The following is a 26516-nucleotide window of genomic DNA, read 5'->3' as shown; positions in this document are numbered from 1 at the left end:
CCTCTCTCCATCCAAGGCACTGTTTTAGGTGTTAAGATATAGGAAAGAACAAAACAACAAAAATTCCAGCCTTCATGGAGCCATTTCTCTGAGGCAAGCGGACAATAGACAAGATGAGTAAGATATGTAGTATGTCAGAGAGTGATAAGTTAAAAAAAAATAAGTAAAGAGGAATTGTCATTTTAAATAGGGTGCCAGGCAAAGACCTGAAGGAAATGAGAAAGTTCGCATATGGCTACTGAGGGGAAGAGAAGGAACAGCCAGTGCCAGGGTCCTGTGAGAATATGACTGATGTGTTCAAGGAATACCAAGAAGACCAGCGGGGGTAAAGCAGAGTGAACCAGGGAGAAAACAGGAGGTGCAGTTAAAAAAAAAGAAAGAAACAGCAGGGATGAGTTGGGGGCAGATATTCCAGGGCTGTATGATCATTATAAGGGCTTTGGCTTTTACACTGAAATGGGAGCCACTGGAGGGCTAAGCAGAGAAGTGACAGGGTCTGGTTTACTCTTTTTTTGAGACAGGGTCCTGTTCTGTCATCCAGGCTGGACTGCAGTGTCACAATCTTGGCTCACTGCAGCCCCAACCTCCCGGGCTCAAGCGATCCTCCTATTTTAGTCTCTCGAGTAGCTGGGACCACAACACACACCACCCTGCCCAGCTAATTTCTCTTTTATTTTTTGGGGGGTGGGGGCGGGGGGCGGGTAGAGACGGAGTTTTGTCATGCTGCCCAGGCTGGCTTACATTTTAACAGTACCATTCTGCCTTTTTAAATTATTACCATCATACCACTGCCACCACTATTATAGTTAAACAACTATTTAACTCTCACAATATGCCGGGTAGAACTTCAAGCAGTTTACAAATCCTAACTTATTTATTTCTTGTTGTAATCCTTGAGGTAAGTACCACTATTGCATCTTTTTACAGCTGAGAAAATAGCACTTGCTACATGATACTGTAATTTCTTTTTTTTACTGCTCTGCCTCCCCCATGAAACTGTAGAATCTCTGAGTCTGCCCCCAGTGCCTGGCTCACGGAGGGTGCTTAGTCCATGTTAGTGGAACGAATGCTGAATGAACGCTTTCCTTTCTCCGCAGCCCAAGAGTCCAGATCTGTCCATGTAGGAGACAGTAACGTGAAGGGAATGATGGGCCCTGGTAAGTGGCTCTTCTCTTAGTTTTCTTTTCTTCCAGCAATTCCATTCTTTTCCTCTTCTATCTTCCCTGCGTCCACTTCCTCAGTTTCAAACCAGGCATGAAAGAACTCACAACAGATAAAGTTACGAAGTTACAAAGATTCCAAGATGTGTACTAGAGCAGGCCAGTGACTCATTTGAACCCAAGGAGAGAGAAGGGCTAGGGAAGGTTAAGACAAAACCAGTATGTTTCATCCTTTCTGGCTTATTTCAACGACTAATGAATTCACATTTGCCAAAAAGTTGCAGGTTAATGTAGCATGACGTAAGTTTTCCATGGATCACACACTGTATAGTTTAATTCAAAAGTTATTTACTTTTACATCTGTATAGTGCAGGTAATAAAGAAAGGACTAAATAATGGAAAATAAACAAAAGAAGATAAAAGACAACAAAATTTTAAAAAGGATTTACTTAATTGACAATTCATCAGAATTTTATAAATTATTTAATCTTCCCTCTCTCCTTCCTTTCTAGCATTAGGATCAAGGGGAAAATGGCCAAAGAAGACATTGTTTTTGGCACCCTTCCTCCTCCTCTTTCTGTATTCTCTTCCCAGGAGTGCTCCAGCATCTGTGCGCTCACCTGAAAGGAAGCAGATATAAGGAGTCAATACATACTATAAATTAGCTATACTATTTGATAAATTCATTTTTAAAAACTCCTTATTTAGTAAAGACTATGTATAAAGCATAGAGGATGTACAGACCAGAAACAGAGGGGACCCCGTGCAGCTGTGTACATTTTTAATCCTTAATTGGTATATTTAATCCTCAAGGAATAGTTGTACCCAAACAAAAGCAGATTCGTTAAGAGTTAGTAACAAGGTCAGGTGCAGGGGCTTACACCTGTAATCCCAGCACTTTGAGAGGCCGAGGCAGGTGGATCACCTGAGGGCAGGAGTTCAAGACCAGCCTGGCCAACATGGTGAAACCTTGGCTCTACTAAAAATACAAAAATTCGCTGGATGTGGTGGCATACACCTGTAATCCCAGCTACTTGGGAGGCTGAGGCAGGAAAATCACTTGAACCTGGAAGGCAGATGTTGCAGTGAGCCAAGATGGCCCAATTGCACTCCAGCCTGGGCAACAAAAGTGAAACTCCATCTCAAAAAAGAAAAAAAATGAGTAACTTTTTTTTTTTTTGAGACAGAGTCCCGCCTTGTCACCTAGGCTGGAGTGCAGTGGCACAGTCTCGGCTCACTGCATCCTCTGCCTCCCACGGTTCAAGCCAAATTCTCCGGCCTCAGCCTGAGTAAGCTGGTAGATCTATCTAGGTCAAGCTCTGCCACGGACGCACTGACAGCTAGGATTTTTGTATTTTAGTAGAGACAGGGTTTCACCATGTTACAGGATGGGTTTTCATCGATCTCCTGACTTCTGATCCGCTCCGCCTGGCCTCCCAAAGTGGTAACAATACATATTTTTAAAAAGATTGTTGATAGCACTTTCTGTTTGTTTCCGTAGACCCCCCCACCCCAACCCCCACCACCCACCGCCACACCCACCAGGGAGTGAACCCAAACAACTCCAGAAGCAGAAGAAAACCTCAAGTCTTGCCTCTCGGCTGATATCCAGTCCAAGGGCCATCTCCCATCTGGCATGTGGAGGCAGCCTAAGGATGGTAAAGAATGGGGTGAAGAATACGTCACGAAAGACCACCCAGATAAACTCAAGGAGGCTGGCCAGGGTAGACACAGCTCCTTGGAAAATGTTTTATGTGAAACCTCCTTAGCTGGTAAGTTCCAAGGGGGAATGCAGGCTGATAGTTTAAAGAACGGGATGTACCAGAGCTTTGAACTCAAAGGTGAGAATCCTTGCAGTTCAGATTCAGTGGACAGATGAGGCCACCTAATTCCTGGTTTCCTTTTCAGATGAACTAAAGCCTATAGAGGTAAAGGGACTCATTAGAGGTCACAGGGCCAGTGACTACCACCTTGATTCTATGTATTCAAGACACTTAGTAATGGAGTGCTATGGGGGGAAAAAAGGCATAAGGTTGGTGGAGAAGAAGGCAGAACTATTTAGCCAGTGATGTAGAATCTTCTAGAAGCAAGCCTTTCATCAACAGTCTACCACCAAAATATCACACACTGCAACAGAGCCTGTCCTCCCTCCATTTTCCCTCCTTTCTTCCCTTCATATCACAAATCATTGCTGAACACTTACTGTGTCAGACAATGGCATTTCCCCCTGGCTATTTTGGGGAGGTAATTTTGAAAATTATTTTGAATTTTTTAAATCAAATACATGAAAAGTCAAACAGTATTAAAAGGTTTGTTATGAAGAAGAGTGCCAACAACTTTAAACTCTTTTGACAGTTTTTTCTGGTACTTGCTTCCATGTTTTCTTTTGGGGACATGGGGAGGGAGAATGGCAGGCTCAGGCTGGGTACGCAGTCCTCCTGTGCTTCTGTGTTTTTAAAATATGTTTAGCCAGGCATGGTGGTTCACACCTGTAATCCCAGCACTTTGGGAGGACAGGGTGGGAGGATCTGTTGGGCTCAGGAGTTGGAGCCAGCCTGGGCAACATAGTGAGACCCCTGTCTCTACAAAAACTAAAAAAAACAAATTAGCTGGGCCTCCTGGCATGTGCCTGTGGTGCCCACTACGTGGGAGTCCAAGGTAGGAGGATCACTTGAGCTCAGGAGGTCGAGGCTGCATTGAGCTATGATAGCGCCATTGCACTCCAGCCTAGGCAACAGAACAAGACCCTATCTCAAAAAAAAAGAAAAACAGTTTTACACTATTTTTTTTTTACTAATACTTTATTGAAAGTGAATTTACATAGAGTAAAATTCACAGAGCTTACCTTTAAGCTAAAAGACATTTTACATGTGTCTATCCCCTGTGATCACCACCCAGATCAAGATATACATAGTTCTGTGCATGAAAGAATCTGAGAAAGTTATTTCATGCACTTTGCCGGTCAATATCCACCCAAAGAACCACTATTGTGACTTCTACTACCACATATCAGTTTTGTCTGTTCTTAAACTTCATGTAAATGGAGTAATACAGTGTGTACTCTTTTGTGTCTGGCCTCTTTCTCCCAACATAATATTTTTTAAAAAAGATTTATGCATATTTTTGCACGAAATTCATTCCTTTTTATTAATCACATTGAATGAATTTATCACATTTTTAAAAATCCATTCTCCTGTTGATGGACTTTTTTTTTTGAGACAGAGTCTTGCTCTTTCACTGAGGCTGGAGTGCAATATCGTGATCTCAGCTCCCTGCAACCTCTGCCTCCTGGCCTCAAGTGATTCTGCTTCAGCCTCCTGAGTAGCTGGGATTACAGACATGCACCAGCGCATCTGGCTAATTTTTATATTTTTAGTAGAGACGGTTTCACTGTGTTGGCCAGGCTAGTCTCGAAATCCTGATATCAAGTGATCTGCCTGCCTTGGCCTCCCAAAGTGCTGGGATTACAGGTGTAAGCCACCATGCCTAGCTAGCTATGAATATTCTTGTACAAATTTTTTTTTTAGTGGGGGGATATATGCCCTCATTTCTCTTGGATGTATAACTAGGAGTGAAATCTTTGGGTTGTAGGTTATGATTATGTTTATCTTCAAAAGAAAATGCCAGCCAGGCTCGGTGGCTCAAGCCTGTAATCCCAGCACTTTGGGAGGCCAAGACGGGCGGATCACGAGGTCAGGAGATCGAGACCATCCTGGCGAACACGGTGAAACCCCGTCTCTACTAAAAAATACAAAAAACTAGCCAGGAGAGGTGGCGGGCACCTGTAGTCCCAGCTACTCGGGAGGCTGAGGCAGGAAAATGACGTAAACCCGGGAAGTGGAGCTTGCAGTGAGCTGAGATCCGGCCACTGCACTCCAGCCTGGGTGACAGAGTGAGACTCCGTCTCAAAAAACAAAAAAAAAAAAAAAAAAAAAAAAAAAAATGCCAAGCAGTTTTCTAAAGCAGTTGGCTAATACTCCCACTAGCAATGTATGAGAGCCCAGTTGCTTCACATACTTTCCAATACTCGGGAAGGATGTTTAGTCCTTTCCATGTTAGCCATTCTCAGGGATGTGTACTGGTATCACACTGTAGTTTTAATTTGCATTTCCCTGGTGATTACTTGTATTAAGTATGTTTTTGTATGCTTATTGGCTATTCATATATTTTCTTTTATAAAGTGCCTAAGTAAGTCCATTGCCCAACTTTTTTTGAGGCAGGGTCTTGCTCTGTTCCCCAGGCTGGAGTGCAGTGGCATGATCACAGCTCACTTCAGCCTTGATCTCCTGGGCTCACGTGATTCTTCCTTCTCAGCCTCCCAAGTAGCTAGGACTACAGGTGTGCACCACTGCACCCAGCTGTCAATTTTAAATTCTTAAAATAGCTCGTGACTTTCTTGTCTTTCTAGGAAATATTTGCTATTTCACAGTTGTGAAGATACTCTGGTATGCTTTCTTCTAAAATCTTTATAGTTTTAGCTTTCACATTTAGATCTATGAGTTATCATGAATAAATTTTGATGTACAGTGTGAGAAAGGGCTCCAGGTTCATTTTTTTTTCCCCGATGGCTATCCAGTTGTTTCAGCACCATTAATTGAAAATACCTTCTGCTTCCCATTGTTGCATGCAGAAAGTCAAGTGGTCTTATATGGGTATCTAATTTTAGACTCTCTTTTTAAAAATTCCAATTATCAGGTAATTGACATCTTGACAGTATTGAGTCTTCCATTTGAAGAACATGGTATATCTCTTCATTTATATAGATCTTGAATTTTTCTTAGCAATATAACAGAAACTTTACTATTTACATCATCACTGTTTTAGTTTTAATTTATTTTATCCATTTAGTTTTTTAGAGGTGGGGGTTTCCCTTTGTTGCCCAAGCTGGCCTCAACATCCTGGGCTCAAGTGATCCACCTGCCTCAGCCTCCCAAGTAGCTGGCACTACAGGCACAGGTCACTATGCCCAGCCATCTTTTTTTTTTTAAAGAGCATTTGCCTCCATCATCCTATTCTGCTTTGGCCCAATGTACTGCCATCATCCTGGGACTTTTCAGTCTTCTTAAGAATTTTTTTTTTATTTCTCCTCTGTTCGATTCCTGTTTGTTTGTTGCTATTGTTGATTTTTTTCATCTTCTGTATCCTTGGTTTCTTGGTTTACTCCCAGTTTTGGTGGAACACATCATCCAGTAGCTTCTGCATATGTAATCACTTGGCAGGTCCTTCTTACCAGCTTGCTGTGCAGGTGGAGCTGACTTACTGCAGCTGCTGTATTGCAATTGAGAAAGAGTTGAATAAACATACAGCAAGCTACGCAGCAGACTGGAGTTTATTATTCAAATCAATCTCCCTGAAAATTCAGAGACTGGAGTTTTTTTAAGGATAATTCGCTGGGCAGGGGGTTATGGAATGGGTGCTGTTGATTGGTTGCAGATGAAATCACAGGGATGTGGTCCTCATATGCTGAGTCAGCCTCTGGGTGAGGGCCACAGGACTGGTTGAGTCATGGGTTCTGGGTCCAGGTGGAGTCAGTCAGCTTCCAGAAATGGAAAAGTCTGGAAAAATGTCTCAAAAGACCAATCTTAGGTTCTACAGTAGTGATGTTATCTACAGGAATAGCTAGGGAAGTTACAAATCTTGTGACCTCCAGAACAATGGCTGATTATCATTTATGCCTATAGCTTAGTGTAATTCATAATATGAATACATAATTCATAATCTTAACCTTTTGACCTTTCATTAGTTTTTCATAGCTAGTTTGGGTACCAAATCGGAGGGCATGGGGTTAGTTTTGGGAAGGGCTATTAGCATCCTTGCTTTAAGTTGAACCATGAACTAAATTGCTCCCAAAATCTCAGCCTATGCTCAGGAATGTACAAGGGCAGCTTGAAGTTAGAAGCAAGATGGAGTCAGCTATGTCAGATTTCTCTTGCTGTCATAATTTTGCAAAAATGGTTTCACATAGTTGATTAATAATTTGGCCAAATATGACATCTTTTTTCCTCATGATTTTGAAGCAATTGTTCCACTGTCCTCTACCTTCTAATTTTGCTGTTAGGAAGTCCAGTACCATTCTGATACTCAGTTTTTTGTACGTTACCTAATTTTCTTTTCTTTCTTTTTTTTTTTTTCTGAGATGGAGTCTCCCACTGTCACCCAGGCTGGAGTGCAGTGATCTCAGCTCATTGCAACATCTGGCTGCCAGGTTCAAGTGATTCGCTTGCCTCAGCCTCCCGAGTAGCTGGGACTACAGCCGTCCGACACCACACCTGGCTAATATTTGTAGTTTTAGTAGAGACGGGGTTTCATCATGTTGGGCAGGCTGGTCTTGAACTCCTGACCTCGTGATCCACCCGCCTCGGCCTCCCAAAGTGCTGGGATTACAGGCATGAGCTACTGTGCCCAGCCCGTTACCTGATTTTTCTATCTGGTAACTTTTAGGATCTTCTTTTTATTCGTGGTGTGCTAAAGTTTCACAGTGATGTAATATGCCTTATAATGATGTGAGTCTTTTTCATTAATTTTGCTGGGCACAAGGGCCCTTTTCTCTGGAAATACATGTCCTGGGATTTTTTTTTTCCTGTTATTAATTTGATAATATCTTCTCATCCATTTTCTTTCTTTTCTCTGAAACTTCTACTAATTTGATGTTGGACCTCTTGGATTGATTTCTCAACTGCCATCTTTTGCTCTTCTATTTTTCTTCAATATACCTCTTTCTTATCTTTTTTTTTCTTTTCTTTTCTTTTTTGAGATGGAGTCTTGCTCTGTGACGCCCAGGAGGAGTGTAGTGGCACTATCTCAACTCACTGCCACCTCTGCCTCCCGGGTTCGAACTATTCTCCTGCCTCAGCCCCCTGAGTAGCTGGACAACAGGCACACGCCACTACGCCCAGCTAATTTTTGTGGTTTTAGTAAAGACGGGGTTTCACCATGTTGGCAAGTCTCGATCTCTTGACCTTGTGATCCGCCCATCTTGGCCTCCCAAAGTGCTGGGATTATAGGCGTGAGTCACTGCTCCTGGCCCCTCTTATCTTTTTTATTTTTTAAGAAAGGGAGATTTATTTTACTTCATCTTCTACCCTTTTAATTTTTTCTATCTTTTAAGCAATGTTTAAAAGTTTCTCCTTTTAAAATTAGCCTCTCTTTTAAAATAGTATCCTGCAATTGTTAAATGACTGGAATATGTTTCTTATATTTCTTTGAGAATATGAATTGTAAGATTAAAAATTTTTATTCTTTTGTATCCTGCATTGTCTCTGTTCCTTCAGGGTCCTCCCTCCTTATAAAAAAATATATGTGTATATGCTTTTTTCTTCTCGTTCTTTTATGGTATAAGCTTTATTCAAAAGTGTGAGCATTCTTAGCTAAATATATGTAAGAAAGAGCTCTTAGAAAAACTCTGGAAATTTTGTATTGGCCAAGCTTGTCAATCAGTGGGCTTTATTATGGATAGGCTAATCAGATGGCAAATTAACTTTTGATAGTTGACCTCTTTTTCTTTTTTGAGACAGTCTTGCTCTATAGCCCAGGCTGGAGTGCAAGGGCGTGATCTCAGCTCACTGCAACCTCTGCCTCCTGGGTTCAAGCAGTCCTCCCGTCTCAACCTCCTGAGTAGCTGGGATTACAGGCATGTGCCACCATGTCCGGTTAATTTTTGTATTTTTAGTAGAGATGGGGTTTCACCATGTTGGCCAGGCTGGTCTCGAACTCCTGACCTCAGGTGATCTACCCGCCTCGGCCTCCCTAAGTGCTAGGATTACACGGGTGAGCCACTGTGCCTGGCTGATAGCTGACCTCTTTATATCAGTGTCTGTGGATCTTTTTTCCTTGGGCAGTTCAATTTCTCAAGTGGAAGACCCTCCAATCTCCTGCCTGAAGAGTTTAAACCTGGCTGCTGCTGGCACTCTGGGATCTACAGGGGAAGGAGGCTGAGGGAAGTCTCACTGTTCAGTATGAAGCCTTCCCTGAGTCCCTTTTGTTTTCATTTTAGCATCTGAACTCTACTATGTCGTAAGTCTTTAGCCCAGATCCCAGAAACCAGGGCTTGTCTAGTTTCATTTTTCTTGTTTGCCATGGAGAGGAAGTGAGGAAGCCATCTTGTATGGGGGTAAGGATCTGGAGGTTCAATTGCCCCATATGTAGACTTTCAATGATTGCTCCTGCTTTCAGCATTGCCACTTATTTGCACTATCTCTATTGCCCCTGGTGTCTCCAATCCTTGAGCTTTCCAGCTGCTTCTCAGCAGATTTTCCAGCTGCAGATGGGGACACCAAGACTTTGTGCCCTTTGCTCTGCTGAATGAATTATGGCGCCTCCATTCTGCTTTTTACCTTTCAAAATTTGCAGATGTTTTTTTTTTTTTTTATGTTTTCAATATCCTTTTATCGCTTTTATTGCTTGCATTTAATGGGATTTTAGGAAGTAATGGTTAATATAAAATCCCTCTTTGGTTTGTTTCTAAAGCTAAAAGACAGACTGTGGCCCTGGAACTGCTTGAATCTGAAAGAAAATATGTCATTAACATCTCTCTGATCTTGAAGATAAAAGCCACATTCCAGGGGTCAGATGGAAAGAGGAATTCCAAAGAGAGAAGGTATCCATGCACTCATTGCCTTTGCTTTTCAGATTGATTAGGATTTAAGGTAAGTGGTTTATTGTTTCCACTTTGGGATTTCTGGGGCCTATAAAGAGTTCCAGAAACAGTCTTTGAAAAGACAAGAGGCAGTGATGGCAGGTGTCTCGGTTCACTTTGTGCTGCTATGACAGAATATCATAGACTGGATAAGTTATAATGAACCGAAACTTCTTCTCTCACAGTTCTGGAGAATGGGAAGTCTAAGATCAAGGCGCTGGCAGATTCAATCTCTGGTTCCAAGATGGCACTTTGTTGTTGTGTCCTCCAGAGAGGAGGAACATTGCAGCCTCACACGGCAGAAGAGCAGGAGAGAGCAGGGGAACCCACTCCCTCAGGCCCCTTTTGTAGTGGCAATAATCCATTCACAGGGCGGAGCTCTCATGACCTAAACATAATCCATTCGTGGGGCGGAGCTCTCACGACCTAAACACCCACCACAGGCCCCACCTCCCATGACTGTTGCATTGGGGGTTAAGTTTCCAGCACATGGATTTTGGGGGACACATTTAGGTCATCATAACAGGGAACCCCTGGCAAGTCTTAAACTTAGATTTTCATCAAGGTAAGAAAATGATTATAGTCTCCTGGGCCTTCAGTGTCTGTAACATGTCTTTTAAAAACTTAAAGGGGGAACAAATGCTACACTGAGGGAGGCATTGGTCTCTGTTGCCATCTGCATGGAGTCCCCATGGGTCACAGGTCTCTTAGAAGCATGAGAGAATGAATGGCAAACCGAAGCACTCAGTGGCCATTAGAGAAATGACACAGGGCTGACATAACTCTGGACCTGGGCCTCATCATTAGTGTGGGTGATCTTGCAGTACTGGGTAAGGCATGGGTGTGTGTGTGTGTGTGTGTGTGTGTGTGTGCTCATAGGGTCTGCCACCTGTTGTAACAGCACACTTTCCCATGTCACAACACTCCACCTATATCTGTTCATAGTCTTTAGACTTTTTTCTGTTTCCCTCTCTATTGGGAGAAAGCAGGAAGGAGGAAAATAAGACTTGGTGAAAAAGATTAATGTAATGAATATATAATAATCTAGAAAAATTGAGGAAAAGGCCAATCCAAAAGAATGGAAAGTCTGGATTATGGACTACTATGGACATATGTGGCATTATTACTTTAAATATTCCATCGGGTAATATACACTGGTGGTTCATAAATTCTGAATCTACCCAGGGAAGCCCCTAATTATATTTTCCTGCTCCTTACCATCCTCCCAAATCTATTTGACTTAGTGGCTCCCAACAATATACTCAAAACACACTGCGGCCCCTCCTACCTAAATGACCGAGTGAGGCACTACTCCCTGACAAACCCACAAGTGGCTTGACTATTTTCAAGAATTATTTTACTACAAAACCGAGGTAAACAAAATACAAAGCAACAAGAACAGAAAGGCTAAGGTGACCCAGCTAAAGCTGTGACCATCTGGACTGGGCCTCACCTCTAAGACGCTGCCCAGATTCTCAGCAGTCCTTCCTTCCCCATCTGGCCCTTCCAATTCCCCCTCCTTGATCCTCCCAGCTGCGCTGCAGGCCTCTGGAAGTCTCTATATGCTCCAGCTGTCTTGATGTTGCCAAAGACCTACTCAGTTTACAGTAATGAAATCTAAAGGCGGTGTACCCTTTGTTGTGGCTTTGCTTCCACATAGAAAATTCTAAGCCAGCAGCATCTCTTCTTAGTCTGAAAATCTGGGGAGGCGGGGTCAGGCGGGGAAAAGAGAAAGAACTGTTTACTGTGGAAGGGTAAGCAGCTGCTCTGCTAGGCACTTGATTTATAACTTCCCGAAATGTTCAGCAGAACCCTGTGACCCCTACCTTATAGATGAAGGAACTAAAGCCCAGAGAAGCTTAAAGCTGCAGAGCCAATTAGTGCTGGGATTCAAATGCAGGCCTGCCCGACCCTGTATTGTGTGCTCTTATACATCATGCCACTTCCCCAAGGCCACCGCCTTAACAGCAGTATATAAAGTTTCTCAGAGAGCCAGAAGCATAGAGTTGTCTCTTCCTATTTCAAAACTCAGCCCTCCCTCTTGCAAGGCCTCTAAGTGTTCACTTCAGATCTCAGTTGATTTGTTAAGTACGACTGCTAGATATGTTTGTCTAGCCCTTGTTGCAAGCCTCCAGCAGGCGGGAGGTCATAGGGGAGAGACCAGACCCTGCAGAAGATTTGGGTAGATAAAAGAGAGGGCCCTTGCTGACTTGCTGCCACTTCCTATTTTTCTAAGATGTTCTCTTATGACCCATCACTGGGAGGAAAGAGTAGAACTCTCCCTCAAATCCTACAAGATTAAAAAATTAAAGCTATCATACAATCCTCTATGAAAGTGAGATCATAGTTACTTCAAGATACCTGCAATAATGCTATTCATGTTAGTTATTTGCTAGGCTAACCCTCTTTTTTCTTTGCATGGACCAAGCAGAGAAAAGCTTCAACCTCACACTCTTTGTTAGTACTGAATATGAAGTCTCTGGTTCTGAGCTTGGTGGTGTTGCCGTTTTTCTATTTTAGGGTTAGATTTTCATTATTCTTCTCCACTCATTATCTTTCTTCTTTTTTTAAAGCTTTTCTGAAACCTTTGTGTGTACTTTATTTCTTTCTTTATTTTTTTGAGACAGGATCTCACTCCGTTGCCCAGGCCAGAGTACAGTGGCGTGATCTCGGCTCACTGTAACCTCCTCTTTCCGGGTTCAAGTGATTCTCCTGCCTCAGCCTCCTGAGTAGCTGAGATTACAGGCACACACCACCATGCCCAGCTCATTTTTATATTTTTAGTAGAGATGAGGTTTCGCCATTTTGGTCAGGCTGGTCTCGAACTCCTGACCTCAAGTGATATGTCCACCTCGGCCTCTCAAAGTGCTGGGATTACAGGTGTGAGCCACTGTGCCTAGCCTCTCTGTGTACTTTAACTAAACCAGCTGAAGGAAATGCAAAGCAGAATGAGATTGTTCCTTTTCTCTATTGGCATTTTTCTCCATGCAAAGATGAAAATAAGTATATTAACATTTACTAATTTTCCCATCACAAGCCACAAGCCTTCAGCACTTTTTACCCCAATTGGAAAGTAACCTGGGATGCAAATAACCCCCACTGCAAGTACAACTTGACACTCAAGCCTGAGGTGGCCACATCTTCTCCAACCTATTAAATAAAACCTTTGGTTTTTCCTAAAACGAAGTAAGTCACTCAAGAGCTTCCTCAGCCTGTTGGAAGCCAGCCCTGCCCCTGGCTGAAAGGCCTGGAAGTTGCGGGGGCACATGCTGCTGGCTAAAACCTGGGCAGAACTTGAGGGCTATGGTTCATTTGTTTGTTTTGTTTAGAGACAGGGTCTCTGTCTGTCGCCCAGGCTGGAGAGGGGTGCAGCGGCCCAATCACAGCTCACTGCAGCCTCAAACTTCTGGGCTCAAGTGATTCTCCTACCTCAGCATCCCCAGCTGGGATTACGGGCATGAGCCACCATGCCCAGCTAATTTATCAGTTTATTATAAAGACGGTGTCTCACTCTGTTGCCCAGGCTGTCATTTGTCGAAGGATCACAGAAGTTGGAGTTCTGGGCTTTTTTGACTCTGACTCACCTAGTTAGAGTCACAGCCTCAGGATCACAGTTCTGTCTGAACACTTATGGAAGGGGCAGTGATCAGCTCAGCAGGATTGTCGATTAGCCTTGTAAGCTAAACTCCAGTGCTATGTCCACCAAGAGCACAACAAGCTTCGTGCTACAGATCACCACCAGGTGGCACACGTTTAATGATCATGCCCCTCCAAAGTGGCGGGAACCTGCTACTGCCAAGCTCAGGAGTTATTTTGGCCTCATTCTGGGCTGGCAAAAGCTAAGTTATTAACCTGAAACTATAACTGGATTTTTCTTTCTTGCTTTTAGTGTATTTCCCTCATTGATTAAGTACTATGTTGTTAGGAGATACAAACTTTAGAGACTTTAGAAATAATAAACTACTCATGTTACCATAATTTCATCCCCAGTAAGGAATAGGAAAAGAAAAAAAAAAAAAAAAAAAAAGCTGAGCTCTGAATACTTTGTCTTCATGAAAAAGTTGCTTCTGGGCGTCAGGTCTGGCGCCAGGCAAAAGAGTGAAACAGGTGAAGTGTGGCTGTATTTCTTGCCATCTTTCCCCCTTTGCTCTCTGTCTTCTGATTTTACACTCCTCCCTAATTTCAAATAATACCCTTGTTAAATTTGTTTAAAAGGTTTAAAGCCCGTTTTCAATATTTCGTACAGAACCCCCTGTAGGTCATTGTTTTTCATGTAATTTTATGTGCTTCCACAGTACTTGATGGGGTCCTTAGCCTTCTCTGACCCCACCCTGAAATCTCAAACGATCATCCCGGTGGGCAGTCCAGGAGGAGATTGGTACCAGCTCTGCTCTTCTCCAAGTACACTGACCACAGTGTAGCAGAATGCAGCTCTCTAGAAAGAAAGGGAGAAGGAAGGAAGAAAGGGAAGCAGAGAGGGAGGGAGGGAGAAAGGAAGGGATGAAGAAAGGGAGGGAGGGGAATGACGAAAGAAAACGGAAATCAATAATCCAAGACATATTATCTACATATATGGACAATTCATCACAATGTCAGATCTTCCCATGGTGCCCTAATATCTTCCAGGGTCACACCAGGACTATTACACGAAGTCATTTACAACCACTGGGTAGGAAGAAATCTTTTGCACCTAGATCTTTGGCTGGTGCAGCATTTTACTCTTTCAGTACAATCAGTTGTGCTTTTCTCCATCAGGTTTATGGTCTTCTCCCAGTCAGTGTATCTCCTAGCCACCCCTCCAAATTCCCCTCTGATCTGGACAGGGATTTTTTTGATCTCCTAAGCCCACTATTCCATTGTAAGTGCTCAGGTCAGGAGGCCTCTCCTCCTTTGCACATGTGGGGGCTCCAGGCACAGGAGGTGGAGGGAGTGGAAGATGGGAGTGGAAGGCTTCCTCGTATCCGTTCACTGGGGTCTAGGTACCCTATTCTCATGTTTGTGTGTCTCCTCTGAGCTACAGTCACAGGGGTCACTTTGCTTGGCTTGGAAATGAGTTGGAAAAAACCTCCTCTCGATCTGGCGTCCTTCCTATTGTTCCAACAAAGGTTTGCTTCTTGGGAAAGCACCCCAGTTGTCCAGCAGTTTACTCTCATTTGACCGTGGGGAAATATTCAAGTAAGTTCAGAACAACCAGACCATCTCTTTCCTGTTTGTTAAACTTGCGGTGCGGAAAGCATAAAGGAACCTACCTTAAATCACCAAGTTAGAGCTCCAATCCTTGCTGTAACCCAGAAAACTCTGCTTCTTTTGTTTTTTTCTTCCTCTTTCCTACAGGCCTCTAATCACCTCACTCTTACCCAGCTAGTTCCTCTTCCTCTTCCTCCCATGATTCTCTATCTCTCCTCTCCACCCCACCCTTCTCTGACGTCTCCCTTCTTCTCTTCATCACTTCTGGGAAAAAAAAAAAAAAAAAAAGGAAGTACATTGCAAGATGGAGGAGAGAGGGATGGAAGGATAGAAAAGGTGCTTTGTAAAATTCAGGGAGTAGCAGGCCAGGCCTGGTCAGTAGCTGTGTTAGGCTGTTTTCACATTGCTATAAAGAATACCTGAGACTGGGTAATTTATAAAGACGTTTAATTGGATCATGGTTCTGCAGGCTGTACAGGAAGCAGGAAACTGGCATCTGCTCAGCCTCTGGGGAGGCCTCAGGAAACTTACAATCATGGTGGAAAGCGAAGGGGAAGCAGGCATGTCACATGGCCAGAGCAGGAGCAAGACAGAGAGATGGGGGGCACTAAACACTTTTAAACAGCCAGATTTCATGAGAACTCACTCGCTATCACTATCACTTGGTAGGACAGTACCAAAAGGGATGGTGCTAAACCATTCATGAGAAATTCGCCCTCATGATACAATCACCTCTCACCAAGCCCCACTTCCAACACTGGGGATTACATTTCAGTATGAGAGTTGTGTGGGGACACACATCCAAACTGTATTAATAGCCTACCCAGACAAGACTCTGTCCTGGCCCTGTATTCCTCTTAGAAATTGAAGAAAAGGAAACAAGAAACCCTCTCATACCCTACAACTCCCTGAGCTTTTTAGTTGCCAACTTTAAACAAATTTTCCCACTTACCTAAATAGCAGTCTCCTACTGGTAGCTGAGAATGGTCACATAGATGCCACCTGAGTGCTGCATCTACAACGCTAATTAGAATAGACTATTTTGCACATCAAATAGGAATAGCTCTAAAACATCGAAAAAGGTATCCATTAGAATTTCCACTGAGTGTCATTTAAAAGAGCATGTAAAAAGGTCTTTCAAGTGATGTGCTCTTTATTTGTATTTTATTTATTTATTTATTTATTTATTTATTTATTTATTTATTTTGAGACAGAGTCTCGCTTTGTCACCCAGGCTGGGGTGAAGTGGCATGATCTCAGCTCACTGCAACCTGTACCTCCCGGATTCAAGTGATTCTCCTGCCTTAGCCTCCCAAGTAACTGGAATTACAGGTGCATGCCACCATGCCCAGCTAATTTTTGTATTTTTAGTAGAGACAGGGTTTTGCCATGTTGGCCAGGCTGGTCTTGAACTCCTGACCTCAGGTGATCCGCCCGACTCCCAAAGTGCTGGGATTACAGGCGTGGCGTGCCAGGCCTCTTTATTAGTTCAATACACATTTGTATAGAAGCCATTAGTAAAGGCTTTTGTTTTGTTTTGTTTTGTTTTGTAGTCAGGATATCTGCTATTAGGTGTGCAGTGAAAAACTTTAAAAAATCCTAAATGCAGGCCTGTGACTCAGAGTATGTTGGACGGCCGAGAGAATGGGCCCTGCTGCACGTATTTTTGTAGGGTCCTTTCTTCTCCACACCTGGTTTGTGTGATTCCGTCTCTATTCTGTTTCAAGCCTCTTCCCTGGCTCTTTACGGTATCTCGTCCAGCAGCACCTGGATCTGCTTCACGCACTGCAGGAAAGGGTCCTGAAGTGGCCACGCCAAGGCGTTCTTGGAGATTTATTCCTTAAGTTAACAAATGATGAGGTAAGGTTTTTTCCGCCCCTCCATACATTTTACTTATATGGATTTGTGTCTCATTTGTCTACTTCTCTTAATAGAGAATCTAGAAGCAATGAATTTCAGAGCTAGAAAAAATACTGAGATCTAGTCTAACTTTCTCATTCTACATGCAGATCATAGAATGATTCAGAGAGATTTAAAAGCCTTGCTGAAATCACCCTGCTAGCTAGGTAGTTGGAGATGAGTGACTTTCAGAACCCTAAGTTAGGTCTTCTGACTTCTAGTTCATAACTTTCCACTGTACTATAACTGCCTCTGTCTAATATGCATGTGGATGTGTGTACATATTGTGTGTGTGTTTGTGTTTATATAAATGTATGTATATATATTTGTGGGCCGGGTGTAGTGGCTCATGCCTGTAATCCCAATACAGCCTCCCTTTGGGAGGCTGAGGCAGGGGAATTGTTTGAACCCAGGACTTCAGAACTAGCCTGAGCAACACAGCAAGACCCTGTCTCTATTAAATTAAAAAAAGGAAAAATGTATATATACATTAAAACATGTATATATATGCATGTGTATATATATACACACATATACACACATGAAATATATACACACACATGCATATATATACATATGAGAGTTTGTATATACATGTGTATTTTCACACACAATTTTCATTCCTTGGAGATTTTTTAAAAAATGTGATGGGTGGCTTTTATCTTGAATTTTGCAATCTCTATAATATCCTACAAAGGAAATATGATCCAAGCCAGAGGCTGCAAACTCAAATGCCTACAGGGCCAGACAGTGGCATAAATGAGTGAAGTGAACACAGTATGGACTGGTGTGAAGTGTGAGCTGCGGTAGAGCAGCTGTGTTGTTTTACAAGGAATAGCTACTTAGCTTTGTCCAATCATTATGCAGGAAAAAAGGACTAGAGTTGCCAGAGCTTCTGATATTTTAAGAAAAGCTGGAAATCCAGAATTTTGTGGGAAATTTTCTTATTTTTAAAAGATTGTGTGGGCTAATTAAAATTGGTCTGCAAGCCAGACTTTGCCTGAAATCAATTTTTGTGTATCAATTATTCTCATCTGTGGGTAACAATACAAAGTTTACAAATTATTTTCTTCTATAGACTAGAGTGGATATAATGTACTAATATCCTCTAATATCACTTTTACTTACTTGTGTTCCATATTCTTCCTTTTGCTGAGAATTATTATAACTTTATAAGCTGAGAATGATTTTCCTAAGGGGATAATGCATAGATAAATATGCAGTTAGTGGAAATATGCAATTACTAGAAAATGTTGTGAACTACTGATCTGGATGATATGAAGTGGGATGGGCAGAGTCCCTCATCTGGACGTAGATGATTGACTGAAATGAAACGAATTACAAAAATAAAATATACATTTTTATTGTTAAATGACTAAAAAAAAAATACATTTTCAACTTACATGAACCTCCCTCCTCCCTGGGTTTATTATTTCACTTTCTCTCATTAGGGAGGGGATGCTGAGTTTGGATTCCAAAGCAGTAGGGATGTTTACCTTAAAACCAAAATTTTTTTTAAAAAAAATTTTTTTTTTTTTTTTTTGAGACAGAGTCTCGCTCTGTCCCCCAGGCTGGAGTGCAGTGGCACAATCTCGGCTCACTGCAAGGTCTGCCTCCCGGGTTCTAGCAATTCTCCTGCCTCAGCCTCCCAAGTAGCTGAGATTACAGGCACCCGCCATCATGCCCAGCTAATTTTTTGTATTTTAGTAGAGACGGGGTTTCACCGTGTTGCCCAGGCTGGTCTCAAACTCCTGAGCTCAGGCAATCCACCCGCCTTGGCCTCCCAAAGTGCTAGGATTACAGGAGTGAGCCACTGTGCCCGGTCAAAATATATAAAATAAAGAACATATTAAATGAATAAGATAATCTCTGCAAAGTACTCTTCTTTTATATANGCAGTGGCACAATCTCGGCTCACTGCAAGGTCTGCCTCCCGGGTTCTAGCAATTCTCCTGCCTCAGCCTCCCAAGTAGCTGAGATTACAGGCACCCGCCATCATGCCCAGCTAATTTTTTGTATTTTAGTAGAGACGGGGTTTCACCGTGTTGCCCAGGCTGGTCTCAAACTCCTGAGCTCAGGCAATCCACCCGCCTTGGCCTCCCAAAGTGCTAGGATTACAGGAGTGAGCCACTGTGCCCGGTCAAAATATATAAAATAAAGAACATATTAAATGAATAAGATAATCTCTGCAAAGTACTCTTCTTTTATATATATGACTCTATAAATATATTATAGATGCTGTTTTCAGGTTCTTACCATGCATTTTTATGTTTGTTTTAAAGAATAATTTCTTGGATTATTATGTTGCCTACCTAAGGGACCTGCCTGAGTGCATCTCATTGGTTCATGTTGTAGTCCTGAAAGAGGTGAGTTAACGCCATGTATATGCTATCCTTCATCTGCACGTGGTATCGTATGATGTTGCTCATCCACCCAGTCAATACAGCACATGCACTCTGCTTTCTAGGCTGGGGAATGGCCCGAACACAGCCACTAGTACTACTACCTTGCGTTAAAGGAACTCACTTGAGGACCAGTGCCATTTTGTTGGTCCTCTCCCTGCCTTACTGACCCTCTGTTCCATTCCGTTGGAACTATAGACAAACTATAGTTCTATAATGGGCGTTCTCTGCAGAGATCTCTAGGCTGCAGCTCACCTGCTATATGTGGTGGGTTTTTTTTTCAGTCTCAGAAGAGATGAATCCGAATATTAAACTTCAGTCATCCTTTGTCAGTTTATAAGATCATAAGGTGGCTCTAGTCATGTTGCTTGAAGTATTGCTACTGCAATGATGCATTAGGTGCTCAGTAAGCACATATACATGTATAACAGCTTAGTTATTTCAGATCAATAGGAACAGACAGTATCAGAAGCCCCAACACTAAGAGTTAATCAAATTTCACAAGAGATAAGAGGCTCTGTCTTATTAAGTTTCTACTTCAACCCCCTACTACTGCCAACCCAGTATAATGCCTACCATGTTAGCTTTCAGCAAATACCTGGGAAAGAGAAGAGAAAGAAAAGGAAGGGACATGGAGAAAGTACAGCATGTTTTCCGCGGCCAGGCCAGCTGACTAGTTTCTAATGACACTCCCTTTTCCACTCTCCTGAGGCGCCAAGTCTCCCTTAGAGCCTATTACTACACCATTGTCATGATTACTTGCTGGAGAGTCTTAATGAATTAATTCAACTCAAATAGAGGTTATTGAGTGCTGGCTTCTGTCTGGAACTGCGCTGAGTGGAAGGAGAGGGTAGTTTGGAAATTTGGGTGGATTCAAAAGAAGTATATGATATGCTCCCCGTGGGAGAAGAGCTGTCTCCTAGGGCATGTCCCTGAACATGTGGCCTCTCCCATGAGAGGTCAGTGCTCTGTGACAATCTCCGGGAAGAAAATGCTCCGGGAGGAAACCCTTCCTACTCTGGTGGGACCGACTCAGGTTCTGCTGCCACAGCTGGAGGAACACTGAAGAGTGACCTGACCTTTTTTTCATTCAGGGTGATGAAGAGATTAAATCTGACATCTACACGTTGTTTTTTCACATAGTCCAGCGCATCCCTGAATATCTGATACATCTGCAGGTAGGCATGGGTGGGAAAGCCACCAAACTGATTTGCATGCTAAATAATTATTGGTTTTGGCTCCCAACTGAGAAATACTGTAAAGTCTCAAGAATCATTAATATTTCTAAGAAATGTTTGCTTTGATTGCTATGATTACCCCATAAACCATGATACCCTGTGGTATGACCTAAAATCTCTCTCTCTTTTTTTTTTTCCTTTGAAACAGAGTCTTGCTGTGTCACCCAGGCTGGAGTTCAGTGGTGCGATCTTGGCTCACTGCAACCTCTGCCTCCTGGGTTCAAGCGACTCTTCTGCTTCAGCCTCCTGAGTAGCTGGGACTACAGGCATGTGCCACCATGCCCAGCTAATTTTGTATTTTAGTAGAGACGGGGTTTCACCATGTTGGCCATGCTGGTCTTGAACTCCTGACCTCAAGTGATTCACCCGCCTCAGCCTCCCAAAGTGGTGGGATTACAGGTGTGAGCCACTGCGCCCAGCCTAAAATCTTTATTTCTAAAAATGTTCAGCTCATGATGCTTACCTCTGAAGTTCTATCTTTACTTACCAGCAACTTCCACCTCAGCTGATACAGGATCTTTCTATAACCACTCCTGCTAGATTCTAAGCACTTCATTCAGTTCTTTCCATTTTGGTTTTACAGCTATCTAAATGCCACCACCTGACATCTAAATATCCATCTAACCTGCTCACTTAACTGCTATCATGACTACTTTCTTTTGGCATGGGTCCAAGGTTCTACCATGCCATGTTTAAGCTTTATGTCATAGAAGAGGCATGAAGATGATGAGCTGATTTCTTCACACCATTTTCCTGCAGGGCTTGTGATATCCTGGAGGAAGAAGAGTTGAAAGAGAGGCTCACTAACCCCCACCAGATCCTCTTCTTCCCACCACCCACCTGTTCTGGTTTAATTGCTGACTGATCTTCTTAAGTAATGAAAGCATCTTAGAAATGCTTGGGACTAATCTCAGGTAGAAGTAGTCCAGTAGTCCAGTATCAAAGTATCAAAATTGAAAAGACTTTTTTTTTTTTTTGAGACAGAGTCTGGCTCTGTTGCCCAGGCCGGAGTGCAGTGGTGTGATCTTGATTTGATCTTGGCTCACTGCATCCTCAACCTCCCAGGCTCAAGCAATGCTCCCACCTCAGCCTCCTGAGTAGCTGAGACTATAGGCACTTGCCATTATGCCTGACTTACTTTTGTATTTTTTTTTTTCTTTGAGACGGAGTCTCACTCTGTCGCCCAGGCTGGAGTGCAGTGGCACAATCTCGGCTCACTGCAACCTCCGCCACCCAGGTTCACGCCATTTTCCTGCCTCAGCCTCCCGAGTAGCTGGGACTACAGGCGCCCACCACCACACCCGGCTAATTTTGTGTTTTTAGTGGAGACAGGGTTTCACCGTGTTAGCCAGGATGGCCTCAATCTCCTGACCTCGTGATCTGCCCACCTTGGTCTCCCAAAGTGCTGGGATTACAGGCGTGAGCCACCACCTGTGCCCTGAAAAGACTTTCAACTGTATATAGCTTTAGATTCTAAAAGCATTTTCTCACAATAATGATCTTATTTAATCTTTTCAACAATCCCATGAATTAGGTATTATTGTTGTCACATTTTACATGAGAAAATGCAGGGCCAAAAAAGTTAACAATTTACCCAAGTTAACACACCTAGTAGGTAAAAAAAAACTAGGACTGAAACCCAGGTTTTGCAAATAGTAGAATATGGCAAACAAGACCTGGTTCTACTCTCTGACTTGAGTTCAAACCTTGCCTCCGTTATTTACTAGATGTGTAACCTGATGAAGATCATGTACCTTCTTTGTACCTCAATTTCCTTATTTGTTAAATGGAGTTTATAATAGTACCTATTTAAGCAGGTTGAAGTAAAAATTAAATGAAATAGTATACATAAAGGGCTCACTACCTGGCAATAGGAAGTACTAGATACATTTTAGCTTTCCCAAATCCAAGTCACACGCATGTTCCACTACAGCACAGCGGGGAATGTAACAGGAGGGGCCACCAGGCTTGATCATAAACATCCCCCTCCCTCGCCTGCCTTGATGCTTGACGTTGTCAACATTGGTCTGGCTCTTTTGAGTTAAGGCACTGCTTATAGACAGTAATTGTTAGAATGCCGCTATTACTTCAGAGGTCTAATTAGGAGATGCTTCTGACTTTTCAGATGAAATTATTTTATGTTCACATTCAACTCAAACAGGTCCGATAGTAACTTATTTTCCCTTGATATGAGAGAAAGCAGCCAGCGTATGGTCATACTTTCAGCGTATAATTAGATGGGTCATGTGTATTGTTCATTGTTTTGATTAAATGGCTATCAATCTCCCACAATAGATCAAGGTGAGGTGCAGAAGAGACAAAACAAATTTTCTTGCTAATTATGCAATGCTGCTTCCTTTTCCCCTCCATCCAGAACGTCCTGAAGTTCACAGAGCAGGAGCACCCTGACTATTATCTACTACTGGTGTGTGTCCAGCGCCTCCGAGTATTTATCTCACACTACACCCTGCTGTTTCAGTGCAATGAAGATTTGCTTATTCAGAAACGGAAAAAGCTCAAGAAGTAAGGTTCTGATGGTGTGGTCTAGAGGGTCAAAGACCAGTTACTCTGGGTGTCTTTCACAAGTAACCACGTTGTGTGTTAAGTAGCTGAAATGCAGTGGTGGGAGGTAGAAGGGAAGAGAGAAGGGGAGAGAAAGAGCTAGTCAAACTGGCTACAGGAGCAAGTCACTGACTACCCGGTGGAAATTATTTTAGCAGAATAACACTTCACTCTACTGCTTACATAGACCCCCTCTCATCCCATGTTGCTAACCACCTCAAAAATAGTTCAACTACTCTAAACTTGCCTGGTTCAAAATTGCAGTTAAAAGGCCACAACATAGTTTTCTTTATCAATTCAACAAGTATTTACTGAGCACCTATTGTGTGTCAGGCACTGTTCCATGCACTGAATATACTGAAAGGAACAAAGCGGCCCCAACCAAATCTTTGCCACGTGGAGCTTCCTTTTTAGAGTTGGACAGTGAACAAATAAATAAGATGGTGATATGTGATATGGACAAAAATAAAGCAAATAAGGGAGAGGAATTTCGAATAGGTTTTATATTAGGGAGAAATAGGAAGGGTTTATTAGGGAGAATCTGAGCTTCGGAGGGAACAGAAGCAGCCCACAGCACAGCTTCCTAATGACCTGAATTTCCTTCAATTTCATCCCAACTCCTGTGGAGGAAAACAGAATCATTTCTGTGGAAGCTTCAGACCAGAAAAAGATGCTGTCTCCCAAGCCAGGGCTCCTGTGATGGAAGATGTCTCTCCATACCCCCAACCCTTTCCCCCAAGTTCTTTTCAGCCAGTGAATCAGCTTCCTTACTCTTGCCAGCTTGCACCCTATTAAGCAAAGCAACTTAGTTTGCAAAGGCCCCTGGAGATAGAGACCTTCACAGCAAACTTTATCTGAGACATCTTTCCATCTTTTTTGGCATAATCTGTGTTCAGAGAGCCAGTTTGCCACTGTACAACCTGAGAACTGTTACTTCCATTCTGTTAGGTCATCCATGGCGAAGCTGTACAAAGGTCTGGCTTCCCAGTGTGCCAATGCCGGGCAAGATGCTTCCCCCACTGCAGGTCCTGAGGTTGTCCGTGACACCGGGATCCACTCAGAAGAGATGCTGCAACCCTACCCTTCTGCTCCCAGTTCTGGCCCTGCTGTCACGTAAGCACCTGCTGCTGTGGGAAGATTAAGGTCAATGCCTTTGGGACCCAGCCAGTCTGTGTGGGTTAGCAGGGCAGCCTAGATTCCACCGTCCCCTTTCCCTATCAGGCCTATATGTGCCAGCCAAGCAGCCAACCCAATGCTCGGGTCCCAGAGGAAGGCACTAATGTTAAGGGACAGGTGTAGAAAGTGGGAAGAGAGGCAGAAAGTAGATACTTATTTCATGGATCACTTCAACTCTTGAGGCAGTTATGAAACTTCATCTTTGAAATGCAACAAATAGAGTCAAAATATGAAACCCCTGGAGATTATACCCAGATTGAACAATATGGCTGCCACTGCACTCTGTGTATGGAAAATAAAACCCCCAATCTTTCTTCCAAGTTAAATGAGAATTCAAATGAGGTCAATATTTTGTCTCACTCTTGCACATGTTAACGTGAGACCTAATTTTCATTTTAAGACCACCAGAGTAAAATATTGGTTTTAGCATTTATATTTGCTTTTTTTGGGGGGGGGGGACTGAAGTACAATGGCATGATCTCAGCTCACTGCAACCTCCACCTTCCAGGTTCAAGGGATTCTCCTGCCTCAGCCTACAGACTAGCTGGGATTACAGGCACATGCCACCATGCCCGGCTAATTTTTGCAGTTTTAGTAGAGACAGGGTTTTACCATGTTGGCCAGGCTGGTCTCGATCTCCTGACCTCAGGTGATCCGTCTGCCTCGGCCTCCCAAAGTCTTTGTGCATTTTTGTGGTAGAATTAAAATATGAATACATAAACTAGCAGAATAACCACTTCTGGTCAGTGTCCATTTACATCTGTCAATGTAAGTCCAGCACAACTGGCCATCCCATCTGATGATACCCTATCCTAGTTTGTAAACTGTGTAAATTATGCATTACCCATGACTCCAAAACCAAAAACCCTCCATGAAATTGGGCATATCGAGTGACAGCTTTTTTTTTTTTACATGTTGGTAATTCTTTGTGGGTGGAAGTTTGAGATGAATTATATAGCATGCTTTACAGTGACAAGGAATATTTTTAAAATTTTATTATGAAAATTTCAAATTTACATAGAAGAGTACAGCGAACTCCATATGCCCTCATTCAGAAGTTATCAAGATCATGCCACGTTTACTTTATCTAGGAACGTAATTTGTTTCTGAGTGTGAAGATCCGCAAGTCGAACAAAAGTTGAGTTTCCATTATTTTGTATGACTCTGCTAGAGCAAGCAAGGGAGAGAAGAGAGTTGAAGGTGTGCCTTGGAGCACCGCAGGTGGTGAGGAGGGTCAGGGCTTCCACGCCGGGTGATGCCCGTCCCTGGCCCGCAGGCCATTTCCCAGAGGCTCAGACAATACCTTCGGGTCTCCGCTCAACGGACTGCCTTGTCCACTCTCCGCCTGGGGACGGGGGTTCGTGGGAGCGCCTTAGTGGAAGTTTGTGGAGCTTGGGACGTGGCATGCGCAGGCTCCTTGGGAGGGCGGCCAGGAGGGAGGCGGGCAGGCGAGAGGCCTGCACTAACCCGCCGTAAGCACACCTCTTTCGTACTCTGTTTCCCCCCTAAAGCCATCTGATGCCCCCAGTGAAGAAAAGTCAACAGCAGCAAAGCCTGATGGAGAGCATGCAGCCCGGGAAGCCCAGTGACTGGGAGCTGGAGGGCAGGAAGCACGAGCGTCCCGAGAGCCTTCTGGCACCGACGCAGTTCTGCGCGGCCGAGCAGGACGTGAAGGCGCTGGCCGGGCCCCTGCAGGCCATCCCGGAGATGGACTTCGAGCCCTCTCCGGCCGAGCCGCTGGGCAACGTAGAGCGCTCCCTGCGCGCCCAGGCCGAGCTCCTGCCCGATGCCCGCGGCTTCGTGCCCGCGGCCTACGAAGAGTTCGAGTACGGCGGCGAGATCTTTGCGCTGCCCGCGCCCTACGACGAGGAGCCGTTCCAGGCTCCGGCCCTCTTCGAGAACTGCTCGCCCGCCTCCTCCGAGTCCAGCCTGGACATCTGCTTCCTGCGGCCCGTCAGCTTCGCCATGGAGGCCGAGCGGCCGGAGCACCCGCTGCAGCCACTGCCCAAGAGCGCCACGTCGCCGGCGGGCAGCAGCGGCGCCTACAAGCTGGAGGCGGCGACGCAGGCGCAGGTGCACGGCAAGGCCAAGCCGCTGAGCCGCTCTCTCAAGGAGTTTCCGCGTGCACCGCCCGCCGACGGCGTGGCCCCACGCCTCTACAGCACGCGCAGCAGCAGCGGCGGCCGCGCGCCCATCAAGGCCGAGCGCGCCGCGCAGCCGCACGGCCCGGCAGCCGCCGCTGTAGCCGCTCGCGGCG

The 26516-nt window shown here is 43.9% G+C and overlaps 1 protein-coding gene across 1 annotated transcript in view; it reads left to right on the top strand.

Moving 5' to 3' along the window:
- Positions 1-26516, top strand: part of ARHGEF33 (Rho guanine nucleotide exchange factor 33) — an 88421-nt gene that overhangs the window by 47098 nt on the left and 14807 nt on the right. Inside the window, 9 exon segments of the mRNA XM_017860434.1 lie at positions 1098-1161; positions 2706-2932; positions 9627-9756; positions 16710-16842; positions 19164-19247; positions 20378-20461; positions 22896-23044; positions 24032-24196; positions 25771-26516. Of these exon segments, the coding sequence (XP_017715923.1) occupies positions 1098-1161; positions 2706-2932; positions 9627-9756; positions 16710-16842; positions 19164-19247; positions 20378-20461; positions 22896-23044; positions 24032-24196; positions 25771-26516 (1782 nt within the window).

Source organism: Rhinopithecus bieti, unplaced genomic scaffold (assembly GCF_001698545.2).
Source record: "Rhinopithecus bieti isolate Rb0 unplaced genomic scaffold, ASM169854v2 scaffold_52032, whole genome shotgun sequence".
In the NCBI taxonomy this organism is placed as follows: domain Eukaryota; kingdom Metazoa; phylum Chordata; class Mammalia; order Primates; family Cercopithecidae; genus Rhinopithecus; species Rhinopithecus bieti.
The sequence above is the reverse complement of the archived record's forward strand: the minus strand, read 5'-3'. Positions and strand labels throughout refer to the sequence as shown.